At 43.1% G+C, this 25,561-nt stretch overlaps 1 protein-coding gene across 1 annotated transcript in view; it reads left to right on the top strand.

Moving 5' to 3' along the window:
- DNAH9 (dynein axonemal heavy chain 9) overlaps nt 1-25,561 on the top strand; it is a gene marked incomplete at its 5' end in the record, with an annotated part of 330,910 nt that overhangs the window by 303,191 nt on the left and 2,158 nt on the right. The window contains 2 exon segments of the mRNA XM_014590899.1: nt 6,953-7,135; nt 23,435-23,824. Of these exon segments, the coding sequence (XP_014446385.1) occupies nt 6,953-7,135; nt 23,435-23,824 (573 nt within the window).

The raw sequence follows: 25,561 nt of genomic DNA, 5'->3' as shown, positions 1-25,561 counted from the left end.
ATACGAGCTACAATTTGAGAATAAAGGGAAGGAAAGATGTCAAACTGCCAGATTGAAAAATGTTCCTAGACCTAAAAACGAAGAAGGCTGGAACCATATAAGCAATCGACTTCGGATTGTCCAGGCAACGTTCAAAGCATTACTAACCCCTGTCATTTCCTTATCCCCTCCCCCAGCTAACTCAAGAAATGGGGAGCGATAGATAGATAGATAGATAGATAGATAGATAGATAGATAGATAGATAGATAGATAGATAGATAGATAGATAGATAGATAGATAGATAGATAGATAGATAGATAGATAGATAGATAGATAGATAGATGGTTAGATAAATGATTTTTTAGAAAGAAAAGAAAAGAAAGTGGCTTCTCTTTGTACAAGTGACTTCTGGCCAGTCTCTTAACACACGGTTGAGTCCTACTAAGCACAGGACCTCCTGGAATTTCATGGAGGCTTAGGAGAACTATGGAATAGAAATTCAGACTTAGATGGAGGGTAGGTTTTAGGAGACAACTTGGGGCTCTGCTCGTGGTGTGAAGATAGCAGAGGAAAGGAAAGAAATGAGCCACCAAAGTGTTTGTTCTCTAAGACAAGCAAATTTAACTTTCAAGACACGTACTTGCACCAACCCATGTCCACCTCACAATCCCACCAGGATTCTGTAATTACAGACACCATTAGGCTTACACAGAAACGTCCTTGGGAGAATAAGGGTCAGGAGGCCCGGGCAGCTATCCAGCTCTTAAGTTCCTTCAGGAACTGATTTTAGGAAAGTGAAGTCACTGATACTGAAGGAGCTGGGCTCTTCTTAAAAGACATGGAATACTGAAATTTGATACAAAGTGGATGAATATGGAAGATTTAATGCTAAGTGAAACAAACCAGACTATGAAAGACGTTTGCATGTCCCCGCTCAATATATACCAAATGTCTGTGCTCTATAGCGGAAACTGAAAGATTAGAAGGTATCATATCAGGGCAGGCAACTGTAGATACCAGAGATACTACACGAGGGGGTGAGGAATAGGGGGTAGGAGCGAGAGCATTAAGGAAACAATCAACAACACAGTTAATGGACACAAAACTGAAGTCACCTGCTGATGATAATGTATATGGTAATGTCTTTGACTTGACTGATACACACCGTTTTCATGCTAAGAAAAATTCATGTCGTACTCTGTAGAGATGCATAGTGATTAACTACATTTTTTTAAATGAGAATTTTTTTTTAAAAGGCATGGAATGCCATCATCAAAATAACAGTTCTCACATTTTCATTGGACTAAGAATAAGCCAGAGACCTTGACATTCTAATTATGAGGCGAGGGTGGGGAGTGAGGGGGTGGGAGGAGGTTAGGCCCAGGAATGGGCCACCTAGTGATGTTGATGCAGGTGAGAAACTTTGAGAAAGCTCCTGTAAATCACACCTCTCAGCCAGCCCACTATCTAAAATACGAGCTACAATTTGAGAATAAAGGGAAGGAAAGATGTCAAACTGCCAGATTGAAAAATGTTCCTAGACCTAAAAACGAAGAAGGCTGGAACCATATAAGCAATCGACTTCGGATTGTCCAGGCAACGTTCAAAGCATTACTAACCCCTGTCATTTCCTTATCCCCTCCCCCAGCTAACTCAAGAAATGGGGAGCGTGTGTGTGCGTGCCTGTGTGTGTATTTTGGAAATGATGTAAGCGGTGGTCGCATGCAGGGTGCTATGTGTGACGACACATGTGCAGGTTACCAGGCGCGCGTCTGACTGTGAGCACCCTGGGCTGTCGCAGTAGTGTTTCTCCTCCCTTGGGAGCTGCATTACTTCCTATTCTCATAGCAACTCAAGAGGAGGGGCAAAGAGTGACGCCTGGAGAAAGTGTTTGTTTCCTTTTTGGAGAGGTTTTTGCTATAGGGCGCGTGCACTCGCCAGAGAGACAGAGGGAGACGACAGACAGAAAGTGAGAAACCACCCCCGAGAGTGGATGGCCATGCCACAATCCCTTCTCCTCCTTGGATTTTGGGCATGCCTGCACACGTGCCCAGCGTGAGTTTGAAGACGCCAGGTCTGGGACTCAAACATGGTCAGCCATGTGGGAGTCCAGTGTCGTTACCATTACACCATCTGCTCGTCCCAAAAGTAGCAAATGACCAGGCTGGCTTCGTAGCCTAGTGGTTAAGGGAGCTGGACCCCCACAAGGTTAACCATGATTCGAATCCTGGCCTCAGTGGCTTAAAAACACATTGAGTATGTATGCATGCGTGTCCGGAATCCTGATGGGAAGAAGAAATGGAGGAGAAGGGATTTCAGAGTGACCATGCCCCATTGCCAGGTGCTTTCTCTATCTCCTTGTAGTGATTACTTGTGCCCTCTGGCAATTTTTTATAGTAAATTTTTTAAAAGGAAATTAATCACTTAAGTGCCCTGTCTCTGGGTACCATCATATTACGAGGTACTGGGGCTAGAACTTGAGCACATGAGTTGGGGAGGGGTCATGATTCAACCTGCAGCACTGGGCGCCGGTGGCCTCTCTCGGGTGGTGCTTTCCTCTCCTCCTCAGTGATGAGGCTGCCTGTCTCCCCTTTGAATCTCTTCAGTACTGGGTTTCTTCAGTGTTGAACACCTAGTTCGTCATTTGGAGGAAAACAAAATGTCTTCCCTTGTTCCTTAAGCCACAATTTGCTTCAGGCAGCTCAGATATTTAAATGAAGGCATAAAAACACAGCACTGGAAGACACCTTGAGTGAACACTCTTATGCTTTTACCAAGACAAGCCTTTTTTAGAGTTTCTCTTGCTTTCTTCTGTGAGCAAGAGAGACAGAGAAAGACAAAGCTGGGGGATGAAGCACCAACAGCAGGGGTTTGCACCAAGCCCTGTGAAGATAGCAGAGGAAAGGAAAGAAATGAGCCACCAAAGGGGTGTTCAGGAAGGTCTCTAGAGGCAAACCCAGAACCTTCTCATATGGGTCAGCCTTACAGAGCATTGTGTTAGCAACATGCCCCTATCTGGTCTCCAGAGGAAGGCATTTAAAACAAAACAAAGAAAACCTATAAAGAAAAAGATTGACAAATTTGATGATGTCAAAAATGTCAAATATTGGGCCAGCAGGTGGTGTGGTAGTTAAGGTGCTAGACTCCCACATGGCAGACTGAGGTTCAAGTCCTAGACCTGGCAGCTTGCTTTCTTACTTTCCCTCTCTCTCTCTCTCTCTCTCTCTCTCTCTCTCTCTCTCTCTCTCTTGAGTGCACATGCCCTATAGCAAATTAAGAAATTATGATAATAAATAAAAATAAATAATAATTCTTTGAAAATTTAAATATCCACAAAGCAAAAAGTTTCATGAATAAGTCAGAGATAAACTAAAAGAGCCTGTTTGTAACAGATACCAGGTAGCAGCACATTTTCCATCACACAGAGCCCTTACATATGGAAGGGGAGAGGAGAAGTGAGAAAGGGCACAGAAGAAATACACAAAATAAATACAAATGTCTGGGAACCAGCAGTTAGCGTAATAGCTATGTTGCTGGACTCCCACGTAGCCGACCACGGTTCACATCCCGGGCCCGGTGGCTTAAACTCACGCCGGGCACATGTGCGTGCGTGCCCAAGATCCCAAGAGGAGAATGGAGGAGAAGGGACTGCTGCATGACCATCCCCCCTGGGGGGTGATTTCTCGCTTTCTGTCTCTCTGTCTCTGTCTGTCTGTCTGGTGAGCACACTCGCCCTCTAGCGAAAACCTCTCCAAAAAAAAAAAAGTCCAATAAAAGTAGTCAAAATATTTGCAACATCATTTATACTTACAGTAAATGAAGTTAGGTGACATATCATTTTCATCTAATGGTAAAGATATTGAAACATGAAAATATCCAGGATGAGGCCATAAGAAAATAGGCACACTTATCTCCTTTGGTAGAAGTTTAAATGATAGAACAATTTGACAATAGTTACTAATATTTTAAATGTTCATTTTTTTACTCATGAGTCTATTTCTAGAACGTCAACCAGTTATATATAGTTATATTTGTTTATTGCATGATTGTTTATAACAGTAGAAATGGTAAACAGATCAAACATCTATCAATAGGGGAATCACCCAGTAAATTATGATATGCCAAAATAGTAAAATACTACATACTGTAACAAAGAACAAGGCCAATCCAGTAGTGCAAAGCTCTGTAATCCTTGAGGCCATATGGAAGATCACGGTTAGGTTCCCAGGTCAACTTGTACACGCTAGGCGTGTACACACACACGAACATGGAATCCAGACCAGCTGGTAAAGGCAGAATGGCAGGGTGGCAGGAACAGGGGGATCACCAGGCAAGACCCTGTTGAGAATGCTTATCTTCCTTCCCTTTCCCTGTCTCTGTCTCTCTCATGAAAGAAAAAAAGAAGAAGACATAAAAGGTAGTAAAAAGGACTGTGTCCAAGATTTATCATAAGGTGGGAGAGCTTGAAAAGCTATGTGTAATGGGAACCAGCAGTTAGTGTAATGGCCATGTCACTGGACTCCCACGTAGTCGAACGCGGTTCGCGTCCCGAACCCGGTGGCTTAAAACTCGCACCGTGTGCGTGCGTGCCCAAGATCCCGAGAGGAGAATGGAGGAGAAGGGATTGCGGCATGACCATCCCCCCTGGGGGGTGATTTCTCACTTTCTGTCTCTATGTTTCTTTCTGTTTGTCTGGCGAGCGCACACACCCTATAGCGAAAACCTCTCAAAAAAAAAAAAAAAAAGCTATGTGTAATATGATTCCATTAGAGAAGGGGAAAAGGAGGCAGGCATGATAGACCAATAACTGGATGGGTAGATGGATGGATGGATGGATAGATGGATGGAACATAGAGAGACAGATTTATGTGCATTGACGGACATTTACAGGCATATAAACCAAAAAGCTAACAATTTAACAGTGTCCCCATCCCCTCTTTAGGGGAAGTGTTAGGATTGGGAGGATTTTGTTTCTAATATCATATGTATCTGTAATGTTCAGATTTTTCTGATAAGCCTGTTCAGATTTTTCTGATAAGCCTTTATTACTTTTACAAAAAGAAAAACAGCAGAGGTGTTTTCTTGTGGGAATAAAGTGGACCATATCCCTTGGAACCTACTCCTTCCATCTGAAGGGGCCTCTGGGGTTCCCTGAGCAAAAGGGAGTCCTATATGTTACAGACCTGCTCCCCTCCCCATCTGTCCTCTGCCTCCTCAGGCCTGCGAGCGCTTCAGTCTGGTCAGAGCCAAGATGGAATTCTGTGTCCCCACATTCAATGTCTGTTGGAACAATACTTCCAGACAATCCTTTCATCTCTTTGTGAATAAGGTCCAAATGGCAGCTCACTGATACACGGCTGTTTCTTCAAATTCTGTTCAGAGACAGAAATATGATATTATTCTAGCCATTTGTCTTCTATCCTAGCAGCAGCTTTCAGGTACCATTAAAATCCCATTCCACTTTTTTGCTATGACAGCACAGGAGAACCATTTGCAACAAGGTGATGGGTTTGTACTTTCTTTTTTCTAACATCAGCTCTTTTCCTGAAGAAAGTATTGTATGTTTAAAATACAAGGCAAGGTGAATATTAATCATCCTTTACGTTTGTATAGTTCTTTATAGCTTTCAAGTGCTGCTACACTCATCAGCTCATTTGATTTGATCTTCACATCAACTCTGGGAACTGGGGAAATGGGGGAAGGTAGAGAAAGATGATCTTGGGAAGTTTTACGGAAGAGAAAATTGAGGCCTAAGGGAGCTGCTTACATTCACCTGGATAACAAGAAGCAGAGTTGTATTATAGACTGAGTTCTTCGGTTGTAAGCAACAGGCATCAGTTTAGCTGATCTAGGCAAGAAACAGCTCACTATCAAAGGAATCCACCTAAGAAACAATAGAGGCAAGTCCCAGGGAAAAACAAACTAAACAAAAAAGAGGGAGCAGTCTTTTCCAGGCATGTCCATCTTACTAGTGGCTCTTTAGATCTTCAGGCTTGAGATTCAAATTTTTGTGCTCCTGGGGCAGATAATCTGATTGGACTAACAGGTAGGGGAGGCTGGGCCTAGCGAAAGGTCCCTCAAAACAATGAGAAGAGGTCATTTCCTCTAGGAGATAGGGGAAAAGAGATGATATACAGACAAAAACACGAGTCTACAGCAGGCAGCTGGAGCTTAGCTCTCATAGCTCTAGGAAGGCGTGGCGCGGCTCATTCCCCCATCCAGTCTACTGGCCTTGTGGTCTTTTGTGTCCGCACTGGTTTCATTTTTCTTCCTCTGTCGACAGACCTCCTCTACTGTTACTCATCTATTCACTCCAAACTGGCAGATTCAGCCTCCAAGTGCTAACCCCAAAATAACCCAGATCCTCTGAGCCTCAGTTCCAATTTTCCAGGAGAGAGACCCTGGCTATTCTAACTCCCCTGGTCTAATTAGCTGACAGTTTGTGAGGGAAAAGGAACTGTAGGGTGAAAGAGAAGGTGTACATGACAGAGGGTGCCTCTTCCAGAACTTGGGATGGACACGTAGGATTGCCTCATGGACTCAGAACCAAGTGCATGTTTGCTGTGTGTGCGTGTGCATATACATGTAGTGCCATGGCTGCTCAGCACTTCAGCTTCACATGGCCCATAAGGGCCCCCTCAGGCCCGAGTCTATACAGCTTTCTGGTTTAGTTCCGAAGCTAACTGGATCACCCTCTGAGATTTTCAACTCCCAATTCTTAGGCATCTGTTCATCTTTTTAAGCTGATTTCACAAGTCACAGGAAGCTGACCAGCCTATGCAGAGATTGCTTCTTGTCAGGCCTCAACCCCTGGCCTAGCAAACCAAGCAGGCAGGCCAGAGAACAGCCAGGTGATCTGGGCAGAGGGCAGCAGGTAGAGAAGGATGGCATCCCCAGCCTCACACTAAGGAGAATGGAGGCCTTCTGAGCCTTAGTGCCCCTTCTCACCCTGTGTTCTTGCTGCGGGGCAGGTCAAGGCCCTTCTGGAAGAAATACTGGAGCGGGTGGCAGATGAATTTAACATCCCAGAGCTGATGGCCAAAGTGGAGGAGCGCACCCCCTACATTGTCGTTGCCTTCCAGGAGTGTGAACGGATGAACACCCTCACCAGAGAGATTCAGCGATCCCTGAGGGAGCTGGACCTCGGCTTAAAGGTGAGTGAGGTCTGTGGGGGGCGAGGGTAGTATTGTTAGGGGACACAGCTAGACTCCCACGGGGAAAAAGGAGCACTGGGAACTTAGGAGCTGGAGGGCAGTTGTCCTACAGCAACCTAAATGCTCAAAAAGGCATGGCTCCCTGAAACCCAAGTCTGGCCATACGCTTGGCTGGAAGAACCAGGTGTTGCATGCACTGTGCCGTATCTCTTGATCAAGGGAAGTCTGGTGTTTCCACCACCAGTTACCTACACAAGTTTACTCTGGTCACCATGAGATGACCTGAAGTGCCACTCGCGAAGCCTGATGACAGGTGAACAGAGATCGTGCTGCCTCTCAGGAGCCAAGGAAGGTGACTGTTGTTGGTTTACACTGACAAGTATTAGGAAAGAACTGTAATCCCAGGAAGTGGGAACATAAGAACCTGGTTTCGTAGATGACAGTGAAAGCACAGACGACGCTGGAAGCCCAGGTATGACACATGCCGGTGCTTTCACGGCTGATTCTTGGGCTTATACAACCACAGCCATGTGTCCGTAGGAAAAACAGTTGTTTTCACACGTAGCCACCTAGGAACAATGAAACAGACTGCACAATCTAGGCTATGTTATCTTAAAAATCTCTTCATTTCCTTTCTCCCCCCAATATGGAAGGGAGACAGTAAGAAGGAAGGAAAGACAGCAAGGAAATGCTGAGGACGAATAGTGCCTGGTAGCATCTCCACATTGTAAGCCACTTGTGATCAATGGAAACACAAAATTCCACAGAGCAGTCTCGCGTGAAAACTGCACTGCACCTGTCAGGTTCCGCAGCTCCGTTACTGTGGGGCGCAGGTATGGATCAGTCTTAACCTTCAGCAGGGTTGCTGCGTTTTGGCTTATTAAATCCACGCAGTGTCCTGCAGTCTGTTTACCCATCCAACTTCCACTGCGTTCACTCATTTTTCTTCCGAGAACCTTCATGGCGGTTTTGTGCCATGAATCACAGAGCATGCCTGGGCAGAGGCGAGGGGGGTGGGTGGAGAAGGGATTTTCTGTTTTCATTTAGTTCAAGAGACATTGATGGATGAGCTTTTCTGGCAAGTCTCAGCCCCTGTGTGAGAGGATGGAAAGGAGACCAAACGGCAGCCTTCCTTCCCATCTAGGAGGAAGATCTCCGGGGAAAAATAAACACATAACTAGATGACACAAGATACAATTAATCGTCACGTGAGAGCTATGGGAAAAGGAAGGAGAAACAAGTGTGTGATATAAGGAGAGGCCCCAGAGAAGTGGCATCTGGTGGGCTCTGGAAGAACGGTGGGATTATGACAGTGGGTGACAGGGAAAGGGGCTTCTAGAGGTGCAGAGCAGAGGAGCACAAAGCCTGTTCCAAGAGTGGACCTGCTCTGGCCAGAGCAAGCAGCAGTCACGTGGTGAACTCCCAAAGGGTGACAGAACGACGACCCAGAAGCAGTCAGGAGCTCTTTCTCCTGGTCCCTCTGTGACTTGGACAATAGATAGCACCACCTCCATTCAAAAATGCTGTCATGAGAACCTCACCTTGTTAGGACAGTCCCCCACACAGGCCTCGTCATGGGACTCCCTGGAGGTTTGATCTATGCCCTCCAGTGCTACCTACTCCAGGGTATGGGGGCCAAAAATCCATATTTGTAATCAGCAGCTAGGTAATTCCTTCAATGAGCTCAGTTTGTGAAGCACACGCCTAAAAGCAAGGAGGCAGAAGAAAAAGTTGGACGGAGGTGTTCATGTAAAACAGAGTACAACGGGAATGGCAGCAGAGCTCAGAGTTCAGGGGTAGAGATTAAGTTCAGGGAAGAGAGAAAGCTTAGAGGGCAAGAAATAAGAACAGGAAAGGAAACAGCAGGAGGGCTGGCTTGGACAGGAGGAGCACAGGGGTGCTCAGGCATGCGTGTGAGGGCTGAGGCTGCAGCAGGGCAGCGTCCATTCAATGGAGCAGGAGGAATGTAACTTGGGCTGATGTTCTGGTGGGAGGCATGCTTGGCATCGCTGACCCGCTTACCTGGCGGGAGGGAGAGGAAATTGTACTTGATGCTTCCCTTCTTTTATCTTCCTTCCTTTCTCTTGAGCAGTCACTTTAAAGTTCAGGACTGTTTTGGGTTGAGTGTGAGGAGACATGGGGTAACTCCTGGTACCCAGCACATCACTCAGGCAAACCGAGGTACTCTGCACCAGAGTTAGAAAGTGTCTCAGTTTGGGACCAGCAGTTAGCGTAATGGCTACGTCGCTGAACTCCCATGTAGTTGACCATGGTTCGACTCCCGAACCCAGTGGCTTAAACTCACGCCGGGCACGTGTGTGTGCGTGCCCAAGATCCCAAGGAGAATAGAGGAGAAGGGATTGTGGTGTGGCCATCCCCCCTGGGGGGTGATTTCTTGCGTGCTCTCTCTCTCTCTCTCTCTGTCTTTCTGGTCTATATGGCGAGTGCATGCACCCTGTAGCAAAAGCCTCTCAAAAAAAAAAAAAAAAAGAAAGTGCCTCACTTTTACAAAGTCATGAAGTCAATTCTCTCAGCGTTTGTGATGAAGAAATGTTCTCTCACAGTACTTCATAATTCATTAGATGGGTGGCCGTAATGCCTACCCAAAAAGTATTAGCAGAATTGGGAAGCCAGAGGAGCTTTGGAAACTACGGCATGAAAAAAATACAAGCTGGTCTGTCTACCAGAGCAGGGCTTGGGTCTCTAAAATGCAGGGTTTGGCATGGGATTTCCTATTTGCTCACCCCAGAACCCCCAACTCAGCATCCTAGGAAACTAATATTTCCCCACTTTTCAGGAAATGCTGGTCTGGAGTTTGTAGGTGTATTCTCCTCCTAAGAAGGGGACAGACACTTAGTGAACTGGGCACAGGGTTCTCTCTTGTTTCTTCAAACTTCCTTCCTCTGAAAATGAGCCATTTCTAGTGCTCAAGGTCCTGGGAATGCCTCCATTCAGAAAGCTAACTACAATGTGAATGATTTCTTTTTTTTTCTTCTTTTCCTAAATTGTTCCTGCTGTCACTGTCTAGCTGGAAAAACCTGAACTGGTACTTGCTATAAGGTTCTACCACTTGCATATTCAAAGTGCAACATCACTGTGAAAATAAATGATAATCTTATTGTAAGCAGATGTGAGAAATTTGCAAGAAAACCAAATTACACATTCTGTTTCCCTGTTATCAAAGTGACTTTAGATTTCTGAAGGGTGTTACAAATTAAGTATTGCAGTTTTTATATTTTTAATTAGACCTTATTTTCCAGGGCACTTTAAGGCTCACAACAAAACTGAGCAGAAAAGGAAGAAATTTCCTGTCTACTGTCTCTACACCCCTATCTCTCCCCGACTATGAACATCCCCCACCAGAGTGTACATTTGTTGCAACCCATGAACCCGCATTGACACGTTATCACCTGGAGTCCGCAGTGTGCACTGGAGTTCACAGCTGGTGGTGCACATTTCATGGTTTCGGACAAAGGAATAATGACATGTAGTCACCATTATAGCACCACACAGAGTAGTTTCACTAGACCAGCAGATGGCATAGTGGTTAAGGCAGCTGGACTCCCACATGGCTGACTGTGGTTCAAGTCCTGGACCTGGCAGCTTGCTTTCTCACTTTCCTTCTCTTTCTCTCTGTCTCTCTCTGGTCAACTTCAAAATAAAATAAATAAATAAATAAATAAATAAATAAAATAAAGACAATGAATAAAATAATTCTTTTAAAAAATCCTACATATCGCATATATTTCATCTTACGTGTGTTTTTCTTACAACAAAACTTGGAGAAATGGCTCCAACTTTGGATGGCTTTGCTTAATCAGAAATGGCACATTTCAGTATGAGGTGTGTTAACAGAGTAAGTTGTTGACTTGGTCAGAAGGTAGGGATTTCCATATGTCTCCTTTCTCTACACCCCTAAAAAACACACAAAGGCTAACCAAAAACAAAGGCTTCTCTTTCAAGCAAATGGCAGCTGGCAGTCTGGTATTCCATCAGCACTCATACGCAGCACAGGCCAAGGTACTGGGTCATCTCATCACGCTTATCCTGGTGCAGCCAGCAGTCTATGGCCTGGTACACTATGAGCTATGCCGGGTCACAGCATGGGCCACTCTAGGATGGGACCTTTATCCCCATCAACTCACATGTCAGATGGCATTCACGTGTGCAATATCCTTCCATAGATGCACCCAAACTGAATAAATCCTCTCCAGTTTTGTGGGGTAGCAAATTTAATAGCACTGCTTATTTTGTCTTATTGTTTTTAAAAACATTTTATAACATAGAGGTAAAATGACCATTGAAAATATCTCAACATTTTTGGTTATTTTTTGTTTTGTTTTGTTTTGTTTTGAGATATTTTTGCTATAGTGTGTGTGTGCTCACTGGAGATACAGAGAGAGACAGAGAGTGGCCATGCCACAATCCCTTCTTCTCCATTCTCTTGGGATTTGGGGCATACACACACATGCGCCCAGTGTGAGTTTTAAGCCACCAGACCTATATATAGTTTTATTTTGTTCATGATGGATAGAGCATATGAGCACACGCATGAGAGGAGGAGAGAGGAGCACACTTCATAGGGTCTATTCACATCACAGTCCCTTTCCTCTAGTCCTCCAGCCCATCAAACCTTGGGCACTCACATTCATCATGTTTCAGACAAACAGGTCGGGGACTTGAACCATGGTCACCATGTAGAAGCTGGCTTCTCTTGAGCAGTGGATCATCACTGCACCATGGAACCAAACTATGTATTTTCTTAAGTCTATTGGATTTTGCTTTTTGTACTGTCATTACTTTTCTACCTGCCTTCCCAACCAGACTGGCAAGCAAGTAGTCCTAGTCCTATTATGTCCACATAAATTTTTTTATTTTTTGGAGAGATTTTTGCTATAGGGTGTGTGTGTTTGCCAAAAAGACAGAGACAAAGAGACAGAAAGCAAGAAATCACCCCCAGGGGGATTATCCAGGGGGGATAGCCATGCCACAATCCCTTCTCCTCCATTCTCCTCTCAGGATCTTGGGCATGCATGCACATGCGCCCGGCGTGAGTTTAAGCCACCGGGTCCAGGACTTAAACTGTGGTCAACTACATGGGAGTCCAGAGACATAGCCATTATGCCAACTGCTGGTCCCAATATTTTTTATGAAAACTTAATATAGGGGCTGGAAGGTGTGTGATGGTTAAAGGCACTGGGTTCCAACCTGGCTGACCACAGTTCAAGTCCTGGACCTGGTAGCTTGGTTTCTCCCTTTCCCTTTCTCTGTCTCTCTCTGGCCAAATTAAAAAATAATAACAAATGGAATTAAAGAAAGAAATAATTCTTTAAAAAAATTAATATTGACCCAACCCCATGGGGGTTAAGGAAGCCAGATCCCACGTGACCACATAGTTCAATTCCTGGTCGGCTTAAAAGACACATCAGTCATGCAAGTCCAAAACCCTGACAGGATGAAGAAATGGAGAAGGAATTGGAGGCATGACCATGCCCCATTGGGAAATGTTTCTCTCTGTCTGTATTTGTCTCTTTATTTCTCAGTGACCCTCTGGCAAGTACACACACCCTCTGGCAAATTAAAAAAAATGATTATTAAAACTATAATACATAGAATTTTTAACATAGTCCTGGTGAAAATACACATTCCATAGTTTACATACCAAACAGAAAACACAGTCTTTTGGCTACAGTAGTGCTGTTGAATAGAACGTTCCTGATGATGGAGGTATTCTGTGTCTGTGCTAGCAAGGTTTCTGTGGTTATGGAATAACCACATTTCTGAAATGTAGTCAGTGTGGCTGAGCTAAAGAACTGAGATTTTGCCTGTATAACTTTAATTCATGGGACCAGCTGTTGGCATAATGGCTATGTCACTGGACTCCCATGTAGTTGATCGTGGTTTGAGTCCCAGACCCAGAGGCTTAAACTCACACTGGGCACGTGTGCACATGTGCCCAAGATCCCAAGAGGAGAATGGAGGAGAAGGGACTGTGGCATGGCCATCCCCTCGAAGGGTGATTTCTTGCTTTCTGTCTCTCCATCTCTCTCTGTCTTTCTGGCAAGCACATGTGCCCTATCGCAAAAACCTCTCAAAAAAAAAAAAAAAAAGTTCACTTGCACTTAAATAGCTACAGGTGGCTAGTAGCTATCATGTTAGACCCTGTAGTCCTAAAGCAGCTGTATTTGGGTACTTCAATGTGAGGCCAAGAACAATGGGTAAGGACTTGCCTTAAAATTGTGTTTGCTGAGCCAGCAGGTGGCATGGTGGTTTAGGCACTGGACTACCACAATGCTGACTGCACAATTTGAGTCCCAGACCTGGTACCTTGAAAATCATATCAGGTGCATGTGCATGCATGCCCAGAATCCCGAGAGGAGAATGGAGGAGAAAGGACTTTGGCATGGCTACTCTCCCCTCCCTGGGGGGGGGAGGGGGCAGAGTGCTTTCTCACTTTCCCTCTCTTTGTCTCTCTGTTTCTCTCCATGAGTGCACATGCCCTTTGGTAAAAACCTAAAAAACAAGAATTAACAAAGCTGCATTCTAAAGAGAATACTAGGTAGTTTTCTCATAAAGAACAACCTCCATCCTGCTCCCTGAAGGTGAATTCTAGCTCCTTCTGCCTGAAATGCGTGAGGGGAGAAATGGCTGGTAGCTCTTACAAGTCATTTTTCAAGCCCAATACAACTGTTTCTCCCACTGACCTCTCTCTTCGTTCTCTTCTCCAGGGCCATCTTATAGTCAGCTCAGGCTGCCAGAACAAAATACTGTAGACTGGGTGGCTAAAACAGACATTTATGTCTCACAGTTCTGGAGGCTAGAAGTCCAAGATCAAGCACTGCCAAGTTCGGTTTTTGGAGAGGGCACTCTCAGCTTGCAGGTAGCGGTCTTCTGTCTTCAAGCGGCCAGGGAGATGGGTGTTAGTGGGAGGCAGACTGGCAGATTTCTTCCTTTTCTTATAAGGCCACGGTCCTGTCAGATTAGGGCCCCATCTTTATGACCTCATTTAACCATAATTGCATCCTTAAATGACCTGTCTCCAATACCATCATGTGGTGTGTTTGGGAGGGTGAGGAGGCATTGGGGCTTCACCGTATAAACTTGGCAGGGACACTATTCTGTCCATCACAGGAGTCTTTCTCACCTGCCAACCCTAGAGGCTGGGGCTGCCTCCCACCAACAAGTTACTCTATCGGTCTGACTTACTGTTGGAACCTCCTCTCCCCAGGCACAGAGGTTGCAGGAACCCCTAACGCATACCCATTCTGTGCTGCTCAGGCCTCGAAGGGCACTAGCACATGACATCAGTGCTCCACCTTGCTTTTGCCCCCTTTATCACTCATGCTCATTCAACTGATTCAGATTCTCTTCTCTAAATGGGAGGACACCATGGCTTCAGGACTACTGGGCATCAGGATTATGTACTATGCATGGGTATAACCCACCATGCTTGTTAGAAAAGAAGAACAGAACCATGGATCTGGGGCTCCTGCTGGCTCCGAGAAGACACCACTTCAGCCACTGCCATCTGCCGCAGGGCAGGCTCCAGGCTGTCTTGGCACCTGCCTACAGTAGCCCTTCTCCAGCCTCTCTACCTGTCCAAGACTTTTCCCAGTCAGTATATTATATACAAGCCTTTGCAAGACTAATCCCACTTGTCCGTGCTCACTTTATTCTTCCACACCTCCACCATCTATAAATCCAGCATTGTTCCTGGATTAGTATGTGCTTATGCCTGCATGTCTTTGAAAGTGTTTTTAGGCAATAACACCATCCTTTTCTGCAAATACAAACTCTGTTTCTCTATCAAAACTGTAAATATCCCAAGCAAGGTTTCTCTATTTTGATTGCTCTACCTTTCTGGCAGGGGGTAGGGGAGATGTATCATAGCTTTCTCTCTGTTTGCTGTGGGTCTGAGTAGAGGGAGGGAGGTCAGCTACATCCATTCACTCTTCTTTATGTGTCTATTTAAAATCATTTATTTGCTTACCATTGCAAATGCTGGGTAGCCTGTGAAGAATTCAATAGGCTTGCCTTTTAAAATCCGGGATTCAGAAAATTATACACATACATATAGACACACTATAATCAATTCATTAGAAGTTACTGGCCTGGAATATACATGATTAATTTAAATTCTTGAATCATTCTTTTTACATATTTACAATTCTTTTTTGGCCTAAGCAGAGAAAGGTGCTGATTTAAAAGGGAAATTTTCAATTATGATAGTAAACTCTGGAAAATATTGTCAAAGTAGTGTATAAAAGTGGATTGTGTAGCTTTCTGTTTGTGGCCAACAAACCATATTTACCTTTCCACCTTAACCAATTAGGAAACTGAACAAAATGAAAAGACATCAGCTTTTAGATATTAGACAATAGGCAGTATAAGACTGTGAGGCTTAAAAAAAAGGAAATAAAAACTGTGAGGCCTCTATTGCACATGCTTACTATATGGAAGCAATTTACAAGCTACATTTAGGAGCAGGAACCCAAAAGAGCCCCACTGTCTTGCTGAATTAAGAAGACATAGGTCACAGCTCACAGACACCAAGCTAGCCAGAGTTTGCAGAGCAGAGTACCTAAGGAGGGGAGCACCACAGAGAAAGAGCTCTGGAGATCCACAGAAGGAATGCTCTTGAGACTTTGGCTGGTTACTGCTGCCCATGAGTGACAGGAAAATAAACACGCTGGGAACAGGAAAAGAATAGAAGGACAATTCTTAGAACTCACACAGAGATGGAAATATAGCATGTTCCTACTAGCCAGAGTAGAAAAAACTCAAAAACGTGGGGTTTCAGGAAAGGTTCTCTGAAGGGTGTCAACTTACTAGCAGGGTTAAAGCAGATGTAGACTAAAAGTTGATCTGGACCCATTCTTTAAAAAAACAAAATGTGTTTCATTTAATTGTCATTTTCCTCTTTTTTGGCCTCAGGGCACATGTACTCATAGGAGATACAGAGAAAGTGGGAAATCAGCCCCTATCAGGGATGATCACACCACAATTCCTCCTCTTCTATTCTCCACCTGGGATTCTGGGCATGCACACACACATGCCTGGTGTGATTTTCAAGCTGCCAGGTCTAGGACTCAAACTATTGGCCCTGTAGGAGTCTAGCACCTTAACCAACACACCACCTGCTGGCCCAATCTCGACCCATTCTAACAATGCTTAAATGTTAGCCACCAACTGTTCCATTGATTTTGAGTAGATTAACTACAGGCAAAAATAAATTCCAGCACTATTTAAAGGAACACAACAAAATTCAGCACTCAATAATGTAAGATTGACAGTGACTGACAAAAATAAACAAATTACCTCCATGTAAAACAAAAAAGTAGGAATAAATGACTTATTGCCTAGAGATATGTTGATCAATTAAAATGGAGCCATAGGTGATGGAATGAGCAGACAAGAATTATAAAACAACTATTGTAAGTTTGCTCCATATGTCTAAGAGGATGGGGGAAAAACATGATAAGGTTAAAAAGAAGAAGATATTTTAGAAAAGATACAAAAGAACTTGTAGAAATAAAATGCATAGTTTATCTGTTGGTCAGCCACAGTGATGCAGCAGCAATGCAATCTTCTGCAATGCTGAAAGTACATGAGAAGGAGGTTTGTATAGTGAAGTCTCCCTGAGTATGTTGGGTTCCTGCACATGCCTATGTCTGGGCTGACCGAGGATAGGATAACAACACTAAGACCCTGTTAACACTTTGCCATATTCTCTCTCTCTTTCTCTCTCTCAATCTCTCTCATAGAAGAAATATATTTTTAAGATAAACTTTTAAAAATACAATATCTAAAATGGAAAAATGAAGTTTATAGGATTAATGGATGATCAGACATTGCAGAAGACAAGATAAGTAACCATAAAATCATAGCTATATAAATCATTTTTTTTAATGAACATAAAAGGACCAGCCAGCCCTGTAACACAGTTATTAAACACTGTGCATAAGAAGCCACGTGGTCGACTGTGGTTTTATTCCCAGCCCTTGAAAAGCATGGTATGTATGTCCATGACCCAAATTTTGATGGGATGGAAAAACTGAGGAAAAAGAATTTCAGTGTGGCCATGCTGCATTCTCTTTTGTCTCTCTTTTTCTTTCTCTGGTGAGTACATGTACCCTCTGGCACTTTCAAAAAAGGAGGAGGAAAAGGAGAAGAAAAGAGAAGAGGAAGAGGAAGGAGAAGAAAGAAAAAAGAAAGGAAGAAAAAAGGAACACAACAAAATGAAGAAAGTGATTTGTGGAATAATACCAAGTGGTCTAACATAAGTGTAATTGGAGACATAGGATGGCATTGATGGGGGGAAATACGGCCAGGAAAAAAAAAATGGAAAAAATAAGAGCCACATCAAATATTAAAATTTTAATGAAAACCATAATTTCATAGGCACAAGAAGCTTGACACGCCCCATGTAGAATAAGCCTAATGAGGGACCAGCGGATGGTGTAGTGGTTACCTCACTGGACTCCCATGTAGTCATCTGTGGTTCAAGTCCCAGACCCAGTGGCTTGAAACTCACACCTGGCACATGTGCATGTGTGCATGCCCAAGATCCTGAGAGAATAGAAGAGAAAGAGATGTGGTGTGACCATCTGCCTTAGGAGGTGATTTCTCACTTTTTGTCTCTCTCTGTCTCTCCAGCAAGCAAACATGCCCTACAGCAAAAAAATCTCTCAAAAAAAAAAAAAAAAAAAAGAATAAGCCTAATGAAAACAATCTAAAGATACCTTATAATAAAACTACTAAAATCCAGGAATAAAGAATAATCTTGGACCAGTCCATGGCATGGTGGTTAAGGTGGCCAGATCCCACATGGCCAACTGTGCAATTCAAGAGCCTGACCTGGTGACTTGAAAAACACACCTGGTACATGTGTGTGGGTGCCCAAAATTCCCAAAAGGAGGGCGAGATAGAGGAGACAGGACTGTGGCATGACAGTCCCCCAGGGGGGGCTGTGCTTTCTCACTTTCTCTTTATGTGTGTCTCTCTTCTTTGTTTCCTCCAAGTACATGCATGTCTCCTCTGGCAACTTAAAGAAAGAAAGAGAGGAATCTTAAAAACAGCTGGGGGTGGGGGAGTAAAGGAGCAAAGAAAAAAATGACAGTAGACTTTTTTTTTTAAGAGTTATTTATTTAATCTCATTTACCATTATTATTTTTTTTTAATTTGACCAGAAGGAAACAGAGACTGAGAGAGGGAAGTCAGAAAGCAGGCTGCCAGGCCCAGGACTCAAACTGTGGTCTTCCATGTGGAAATTCAGCACCTTAACCACCATGCCACCTGCCAGCCCCTGATGACAGACTCTTGTCAGAAGCTATGAAAGCAAAAGAACAGTGGAAAGAGAGAGAGATCATTTCAAGTATGAAAGAAAAAGTACCAAAATAATAAAACTATAAACTTAGGAACCAGCAGGTAACACAATGGTTACACTGCAGGTCTCCCACATGGCTGACCATGGTTCAAGTCCCCCGACATGGCAGCTTGAAACTCATACTGGGTGTATGTGTGTGTGCCCAAAATCCCTAAAGAAGAATGGTGGAGAAGGGATTGCAACATGGCCAACACCTCTGAGGAGTGATTTCTTGCTTTCTGTCTCTCAGCAAGCACATGCACCCTGTAGCAAAAAATATCTCTCTATAAAAATAAAAAATAAAAATCCTGTAAACTTAAAGTTCTTTGCTTGGGAGAAAAAAATACCTTTTCAAAAAGAAAAGTAAATAAATATGTTTTTAGACATCTAAGAGAATTCGTAACCAGCAGGCCTACAATACAGTAAATGTTAAAGAAATTTCTTAGAAAGAAGAAAAATGACATACTTTAGAAATTTGGATCTACACAAGAAATAATGGCTTCAATAGATAACAAATGAGTAATATAAAAGACATTTTTACTCATCAAAAATCTTTTAAAATAATTGACTGTTTATGACAAAAATAATAAAAATTTACTGTGGGCTATATAGCATCTGTAGAACTAAAAATGTATGCCAACAATAACATGAAAATGAGAGATGAGAAACAGAGGCATATTGTATATAATTCCCACACCATATGTGAAATGGTATATGATTATTTTGAAGGTAGAGTGTAACAAGATAAAAATACATATTGTGAATCCTAGAGTAGAATTCAACAAACTATTGGTCAACAGGCCAAATCCAGCCCACACTTTGTTTTTAGAAGTAAACACTGAATACAGTCAAAAGCATTCAGTTGTTTATAGTCTATGGCTGCTTTTGTGCTACAACAACAGAGCTGTGTAGCTGCAACTAAGAATTTAGGGTCTACAATGCCCACAATATTTACTATTAGACATGTAACAGAAAAAGTTAGTCAACCCCTGCCCTAAAGCAACTATTATATAAATAATGTGTGTGGGTGGAGTGGGCAGTCAGTGGTATGTTGGTTGACTAGATGCCACATGGCTGTGTGGTTGTAGTCTTAGGCCTGGCAGCTTAAAAAATATACCAGTCACATGTGTGTGTCTGTGTGCCCCAAGTCTTGAGAGGACTGAGGAGAAGAGGGAACTGTTGCATGGCCAGCCCCTCTGGCAAGTGCTTTCTCACTTTCTCTCTTTCTCTCCGGTGAGCACATATGCCCTATAGCAAATTTTCTTTAAATAATAAAATAAATACATAGATATAGAGATACATAAATATATAAAGGTAGATTTGAAGTACAAAATCCTTTCATGATTAAGACTCTTAAAAAAATAGGTATAGAAGGTACATTTCTTAACACAATAAAGGCTATATATGATAGGAAAAATGGAAAGCTTTTTTATTAAAAGTGGAACGAAACAAGAATGCTCACTTTCTCAACCCCTATTCAACATAACACTTGAAGTTCTACCAGTGAAATATGAAAAGAGAATGAAATAAAAAGCATTTAAATTTTAAAAGAGTTAAATTGTTCCTATTGGCAGATGACATGACTATCTATCTATCTATCTATCTATCTATCTATCTATATATATATATATGACAACTCTTAGATATGATAAATTCAGTAAACTTGTCAGACACAAATCTGTAGTATTTTTGAACAGATTAAGACAGCAATGAACCAATCTGATTTACAATAGCTATAAAAAAATACCCAGGAATAAATTTAACCAAGGAGTTGAAAGATCTCTACTCCGGGGGGCCAGCAGATGGCATGCTGTTTAAGGAACCAGATCCCCACATAGCCAACTCTGCAGCTCAAGTCCTGGAACCACTGGCCTGAAAAACACACTGAATGTGTGTGCATGCATACCCAAAATCCTGAAAGGAGAATGGAAGAGAAGGGATTGTGGCATAACCATCTTCCCTGGGGTATGTTTTCTCACTTCCCCTCTCTCTCTGTTTCTCTATGGTGAGTGCACATGCCCTATGACCAAAATATCTAAAAAATAAAAACTTTACTATGACTACTATAGAAAACTGAAAAAATAAATTAAAAAAAAGACAAAAAATAGAAAGACAGTCCTTGTGTATGGATTGAAATACAATATAATTAAAATGTTAATACTACTCAAACTAATTCATATATTCAATGCAATTCTTATCAAAATACCAGTGACATTTTCACAGAAAAATAATTATAATTTTTTTTGGAATCACAAAAGACTCTATTGCCAAAGCAATACTGTGCAAAAAATAATAAAGTTGGAGACATCATACTACCTGACTTCAAAATATATTGCAAAACCATAAAAACCAAAACAGCATGTACTGGCTCAAAAACAAAGACCAATAGAACAGGGCAGAGAATCCATAAATAAACCAACAATATAGAGCCAAATGATTTTTGACAGCAGTCTCAAGTGGAGAAAAGACAACCTTTTCAAAAAATGGTATGGAGAAAAATTAGATATTCACCTGCAGAAGAATGAAATTAGACCCTTATCTCTTGCTATTTACAAAAATTAACTCAAAATGGATTAAAGACTTAAACATAAAATCAAAACAATAAAACTATGTGAGGAAAGCATAGGAGAAACACTTCAAGGTATTACAGTAGTGAAGATTTCTTAAATAATACCCTTAAAGTATGGGCAACAACACCAAAAATAAACAAGTGGGATTACATCAAGTTGAAAAGCTCTGCACAACAAAGGAAACAATAAATAAAGAGACATCTCACAGAATGGGAGAAAGTATTTGCGAGCTATACTTCTGATAAGGGATTGGTAACTAGACTATACAAGGAACTAAAACAGCTTACCCACAAAAAAGCTAATACTCTAATTGAAAAATGGGCAATCAGGCCAGTCTCATAGAACAGTGGTTACGCATTGTACTTGGGAGTTGAATCACACATGGCTGACTGTGGTTCCAATCCTGGCCCTAGCAGCTTGAAAAACACACCAGGTGCATGTGTGTGTTCAGAATACCCAACAGGATGGAGAAATGGAGGAAAAAGTATTGTGACATGACCACACTATATTGGAGGGTGTTTTCTCCCTCCCACCACCACCACCTCCTCCCAGTGAGTACACATGCTCTCTGGTAATAAATTTGTTTTTTAAATGGGCAATTGATATGAACAGATAATTCCCAGAGGAAGACATACAAATGGCTAAAAAGCAGGCTAGCAGGTGGCATGAAGGTTAAGGGAACTGGATCCATCATGGCCACTGTGGGAAATATTATAGAAGTTCCTCAAGTCTCTTTCGCTCTCTCTCTTCCCCTCTCTCTCTCTCTCTCACAGACTCAAGGAAGAAGGGACTGCGGGATGGCCATTCCCCCTGGGGGGTGATTTCTCACTTTCTGTCTCTCTGTCTCTCTGGCGAGGGCACACGCCCTGTAGCAAAAAAATCTCTCTCAAAAAAATAGGTAACATAGTATCTTTGCAGTGATGGAAATGTTTTGTATCTTGACGGCATCAATGTCAATATTTTGGTTATGATATAGTACTGTAATTTTGCAAGATGTTACCACTGGAGTAAACTAGGTAAAGGGTATAAGAGAGGAGGCTCTCTTTCTCTCACTCTCTCTCTGGCAAGCACACACACCCTCTGGTAATGAAAAAAAAAATTAACGAAAACTTAATTATACACACATACATTGGCATGTATGCCCCCCCTTTTTTTTTTTAAAGACAAGATCTTTTGTTGCCCAGACTGGACTCAAACTCGAGATCCTCCTGCCTAACCCACCTGAGTAGCTAGGATTATAGGTACATGCCACCATGCCTGGCAAAAAATTTTAGCAGTCTGCACTTAATGAGTGAAAATAACCCTATGGTGTACCCTAACCCTGTTGCAGAAGCCACCTCAATAAAGGTAGAGTCTTCAAGAAACTGCTCCAGATCTTCGACAGAGCCAAAGTTACAAAGTTTAATAATTTTTTTAGAATTATTTACTTAATTTTATTTCTTTTTATTCTTTAGTTTGACCAGAGAGAGAGACAGAGACAGAGAGAGGGATAGTGAGAAAGCAAGCCACCAGGTCCAGGACTCAAACCATGGTTAACCATATGGGAGTCCAGCATGTTAACCACCACGCTACCTGCAAGCTCTGAGATGGTTTTCTATGTAACCTTTCTTTACCTAGCAGTTGGAGGAGAGTCTCCCAAAGTTAACTATGAGAAAATAGCTTCACTTCTAAAGAAAATCCTTGATTTCGGGAATATAGCTCTTTGCAGGACTTGTGTTCAGCTTCTATTGGAGGCTTCTTCTCTAAGTTACATGGAGAAGCCTGCAGGGCCGCCACAAAGGCAGCAGGGCAATCATAAAACTCTAGCTTTAGAGGGACCAGCAGGTGGCATAATGGCTACATTGCTGAACTCCCACGTGGTCGACCACAGTTTGAGTCCCGGACCCAGTGGCTTAAAACTCACTCCAGAGTGTGCGCGTACGTACCCAAGATTCCAAGAAGAGAATGGAGGAGAAGTGAATGTGGCGTGGCCATCCCCCCCCAGGGAGTGATTTCTTGCTTTCTGTCTGTCTCTCTGGTGAGCGCATGTGCCCTATAGCAAAAAAAATTTTAAAATTTTTTTAAAAATAAAAACTCTCTAAAAAAATGAAAACAAAAAACTAGTTTTAGGGTGGGGTTGGAGTGACATGGAACCTACAGGTGGTTTAAGGTCCAGGGCAGGAAGCAATTGTGTTTTCTGGAACACTGCCAGTAAGCAGGTGAGCCTGACAACACTGGAGCAGGGATGGTTTCAAAGGACCAGCCTCTGGTGTGACAAACCTTGTGTCATCCACTCCTGGAGTCATTGCCTATCTGCTGCGTTTCTGAGACCGGTTGTTCTAGGATCTCCTACACCCACTCCTCACCCTCTTGCTGTATCTTCAGGGGGAACTGACCATGACCGGCGACATGGAGAGCCTACAGAATGCCCTGTACCTAGATATGGTGCCAGAGCCCTGGACCCGGAGAGCCTACCCATCCACAGCAGGCCTGGCAGCCTGGTTTTCAGACCTCCTCAACCGAATCAAGGAGCTAGAGGGTTGGACGGGTGACTTTGCCATGCCCTCCACCGTGTGGCTGACAGGCTTCTTCAACCCCCAGTCCTTCCTGACGGCCATCATGCAGTCCATGGCCCGCAAGAATGAGTGGCCACTGGACCAGATGGCCCTTCAATGTGATGTGACAAAGAAGAACAGAGAAGAGTTCCGGAGCCCTCCTCGGGAAGGGGCATACATCCACGGCCTCTTCATGGAAGGTGCCCGCTGGGACACACAGGTAAGTAAAGCCTAGCATGAACCAAAGGGCATCACCTTGTGGGCTGATCAGGTACTGTCTCCCACTGTGTGTGATTTGTTAAGAGGATGTCCCTGGATAACCTTTCTTCCCTTGAGGTTATCAAGACATTTTTATCCAGCTGGGCAATGCAAAGAGCATAGGCTTGACTGAGGGAGTAGGTGGAGTGGTTAGATGGAGGGCTCTGGAACCAGGCTGGCTGAATCTGAGTCCCAGCATCACCGTTTAACCCTGTGACTTGGCTATCTTGTTACCTCTCCAGGCCTCAGTTTATTCAACTGCTAAATGGGAGAGGAAAGTCATTGTGAAAACTAAGCAAGGGAGTATATGAGATGCTTAAACAGTGCCCGCCATGTAGGCAGCACTCAAAAAGAGCTGGAAGCAGCCATCCTGCAACTGTATAACCTGAGAACAGCATTTCACCTCTCTCTGGTCTATTTTCTTCATTTGTGAGCTCTGGGAAGGCAAGAATCCCTCTGCCTTATGATGTCATTCTATGTCATCAATGAAGAGCTACTACATGACACTTAAAGTAACATTTTGAAAGAATTCCTCTGGGGGCCAGCAAGTAGCACGGTGGTTAAGGGCACTGGACTCCCACATGGCCAATCAGAGTTCAAGTTCCAGATCTGGTGGCTTGCTTTTTCACTTTCCCTCTGTCCCTCTCTGGTCAAATTAAAATAAATAAATAAATAAATAAAGTTAAATGAGATAATTCTTGAAAAAAAAAAAAAAGACTCCCTCACTGACTGAAGGCTAATAAAAACTTGAGTCTCTGTAAGATTGGAGATGTTGGGGCCAGCAGGTGTTGTAGTAGTTGGGGTGTTGGACATGGCCGACTGTGGTTCGAGTCCTGGACCTATTGGCTTACTTTTTCACTTTCCCTTTCTCTCTCTCTCTCTGGTCAGAATAATAAAAATAAATAACTCCTTAAAAAAAAAATTGGAGATGTTTTGCCACAGAGAAACGGGCAAGCAAACACAAATAGCGGGGGTAACTAATGAATAAGGATGGTTAACTCTAGAATAAGTTTATGCTTGTCATACACATGATCTGAAAGAGCACCTAGTCAAATATCCCACTGGCAGTGGAATAAACTATTAGCTAAACTATTCCGAACAGTCAATGCTAAGTAAATGGGGCAAAATGTTAGTGGATCCAGATCGCAGGAGGCCATGTGAATATGCATAGAGATGCACTGGGTTCAGTAGTATACCCCCAAAACTCACGTCTACCCAGAATCTCAGAGATGTGTCTTTGCAGATGTAATTAAGATGAAATTATACTGGATTAGCATGGACCTTAAGCCCTTATAAAAAGTCCACATGGATACGTAGAAGAGAATGTCCTGTGAAGATGCAGGTAGAGAGAGAGTGACACATCTACAAGCCAAGGAATGCCAAAGATTCCCAGCAACCACCAGAGGCCTGAGAGGCATGGAAGAGGTTCTCCTCAGGCCCTTCACAAGTAATCAACACTGCCTATACCTTGACTTAGGACTTCTGCCTCCAGAACTGAGAGAATAAACTTCTGTATGAAGCCAGTAAGTTTGTGGGATTTGTTAGAGCAGCCCACGGAAACCAATAGGAGGGCCAACAGAAAGGACAGCATTCGAACAGCCTGAGCCTTGAGGAGACTGACGCCCTCTCGTCACTTGAACACTCGCACAAGATCCTGTCTGAGGAGATCATGCATGGTGGATGGCATCAGGTGTAGGGA

The sequence above is a fragment of the Tupaia chinensis genome, unplaced genomic scaffold (assembly GCF_000334495.1).
Source record: "Tupaia chinensis unplaced genomic scaffold, TupChi_1.0 Scaffold000495_1, whole genome shotgun sequence".
In the NCBI taxonomy this organism is placed as follows: Eukaryota; Metazoa; Chordata; class Mammalia; order Scandentia; family Tupaiidae; genus Tupaia; species Tupaia belangeri.
This window is presented reverse-complemented; position numbering and strand designations above follow the sequence as displayed.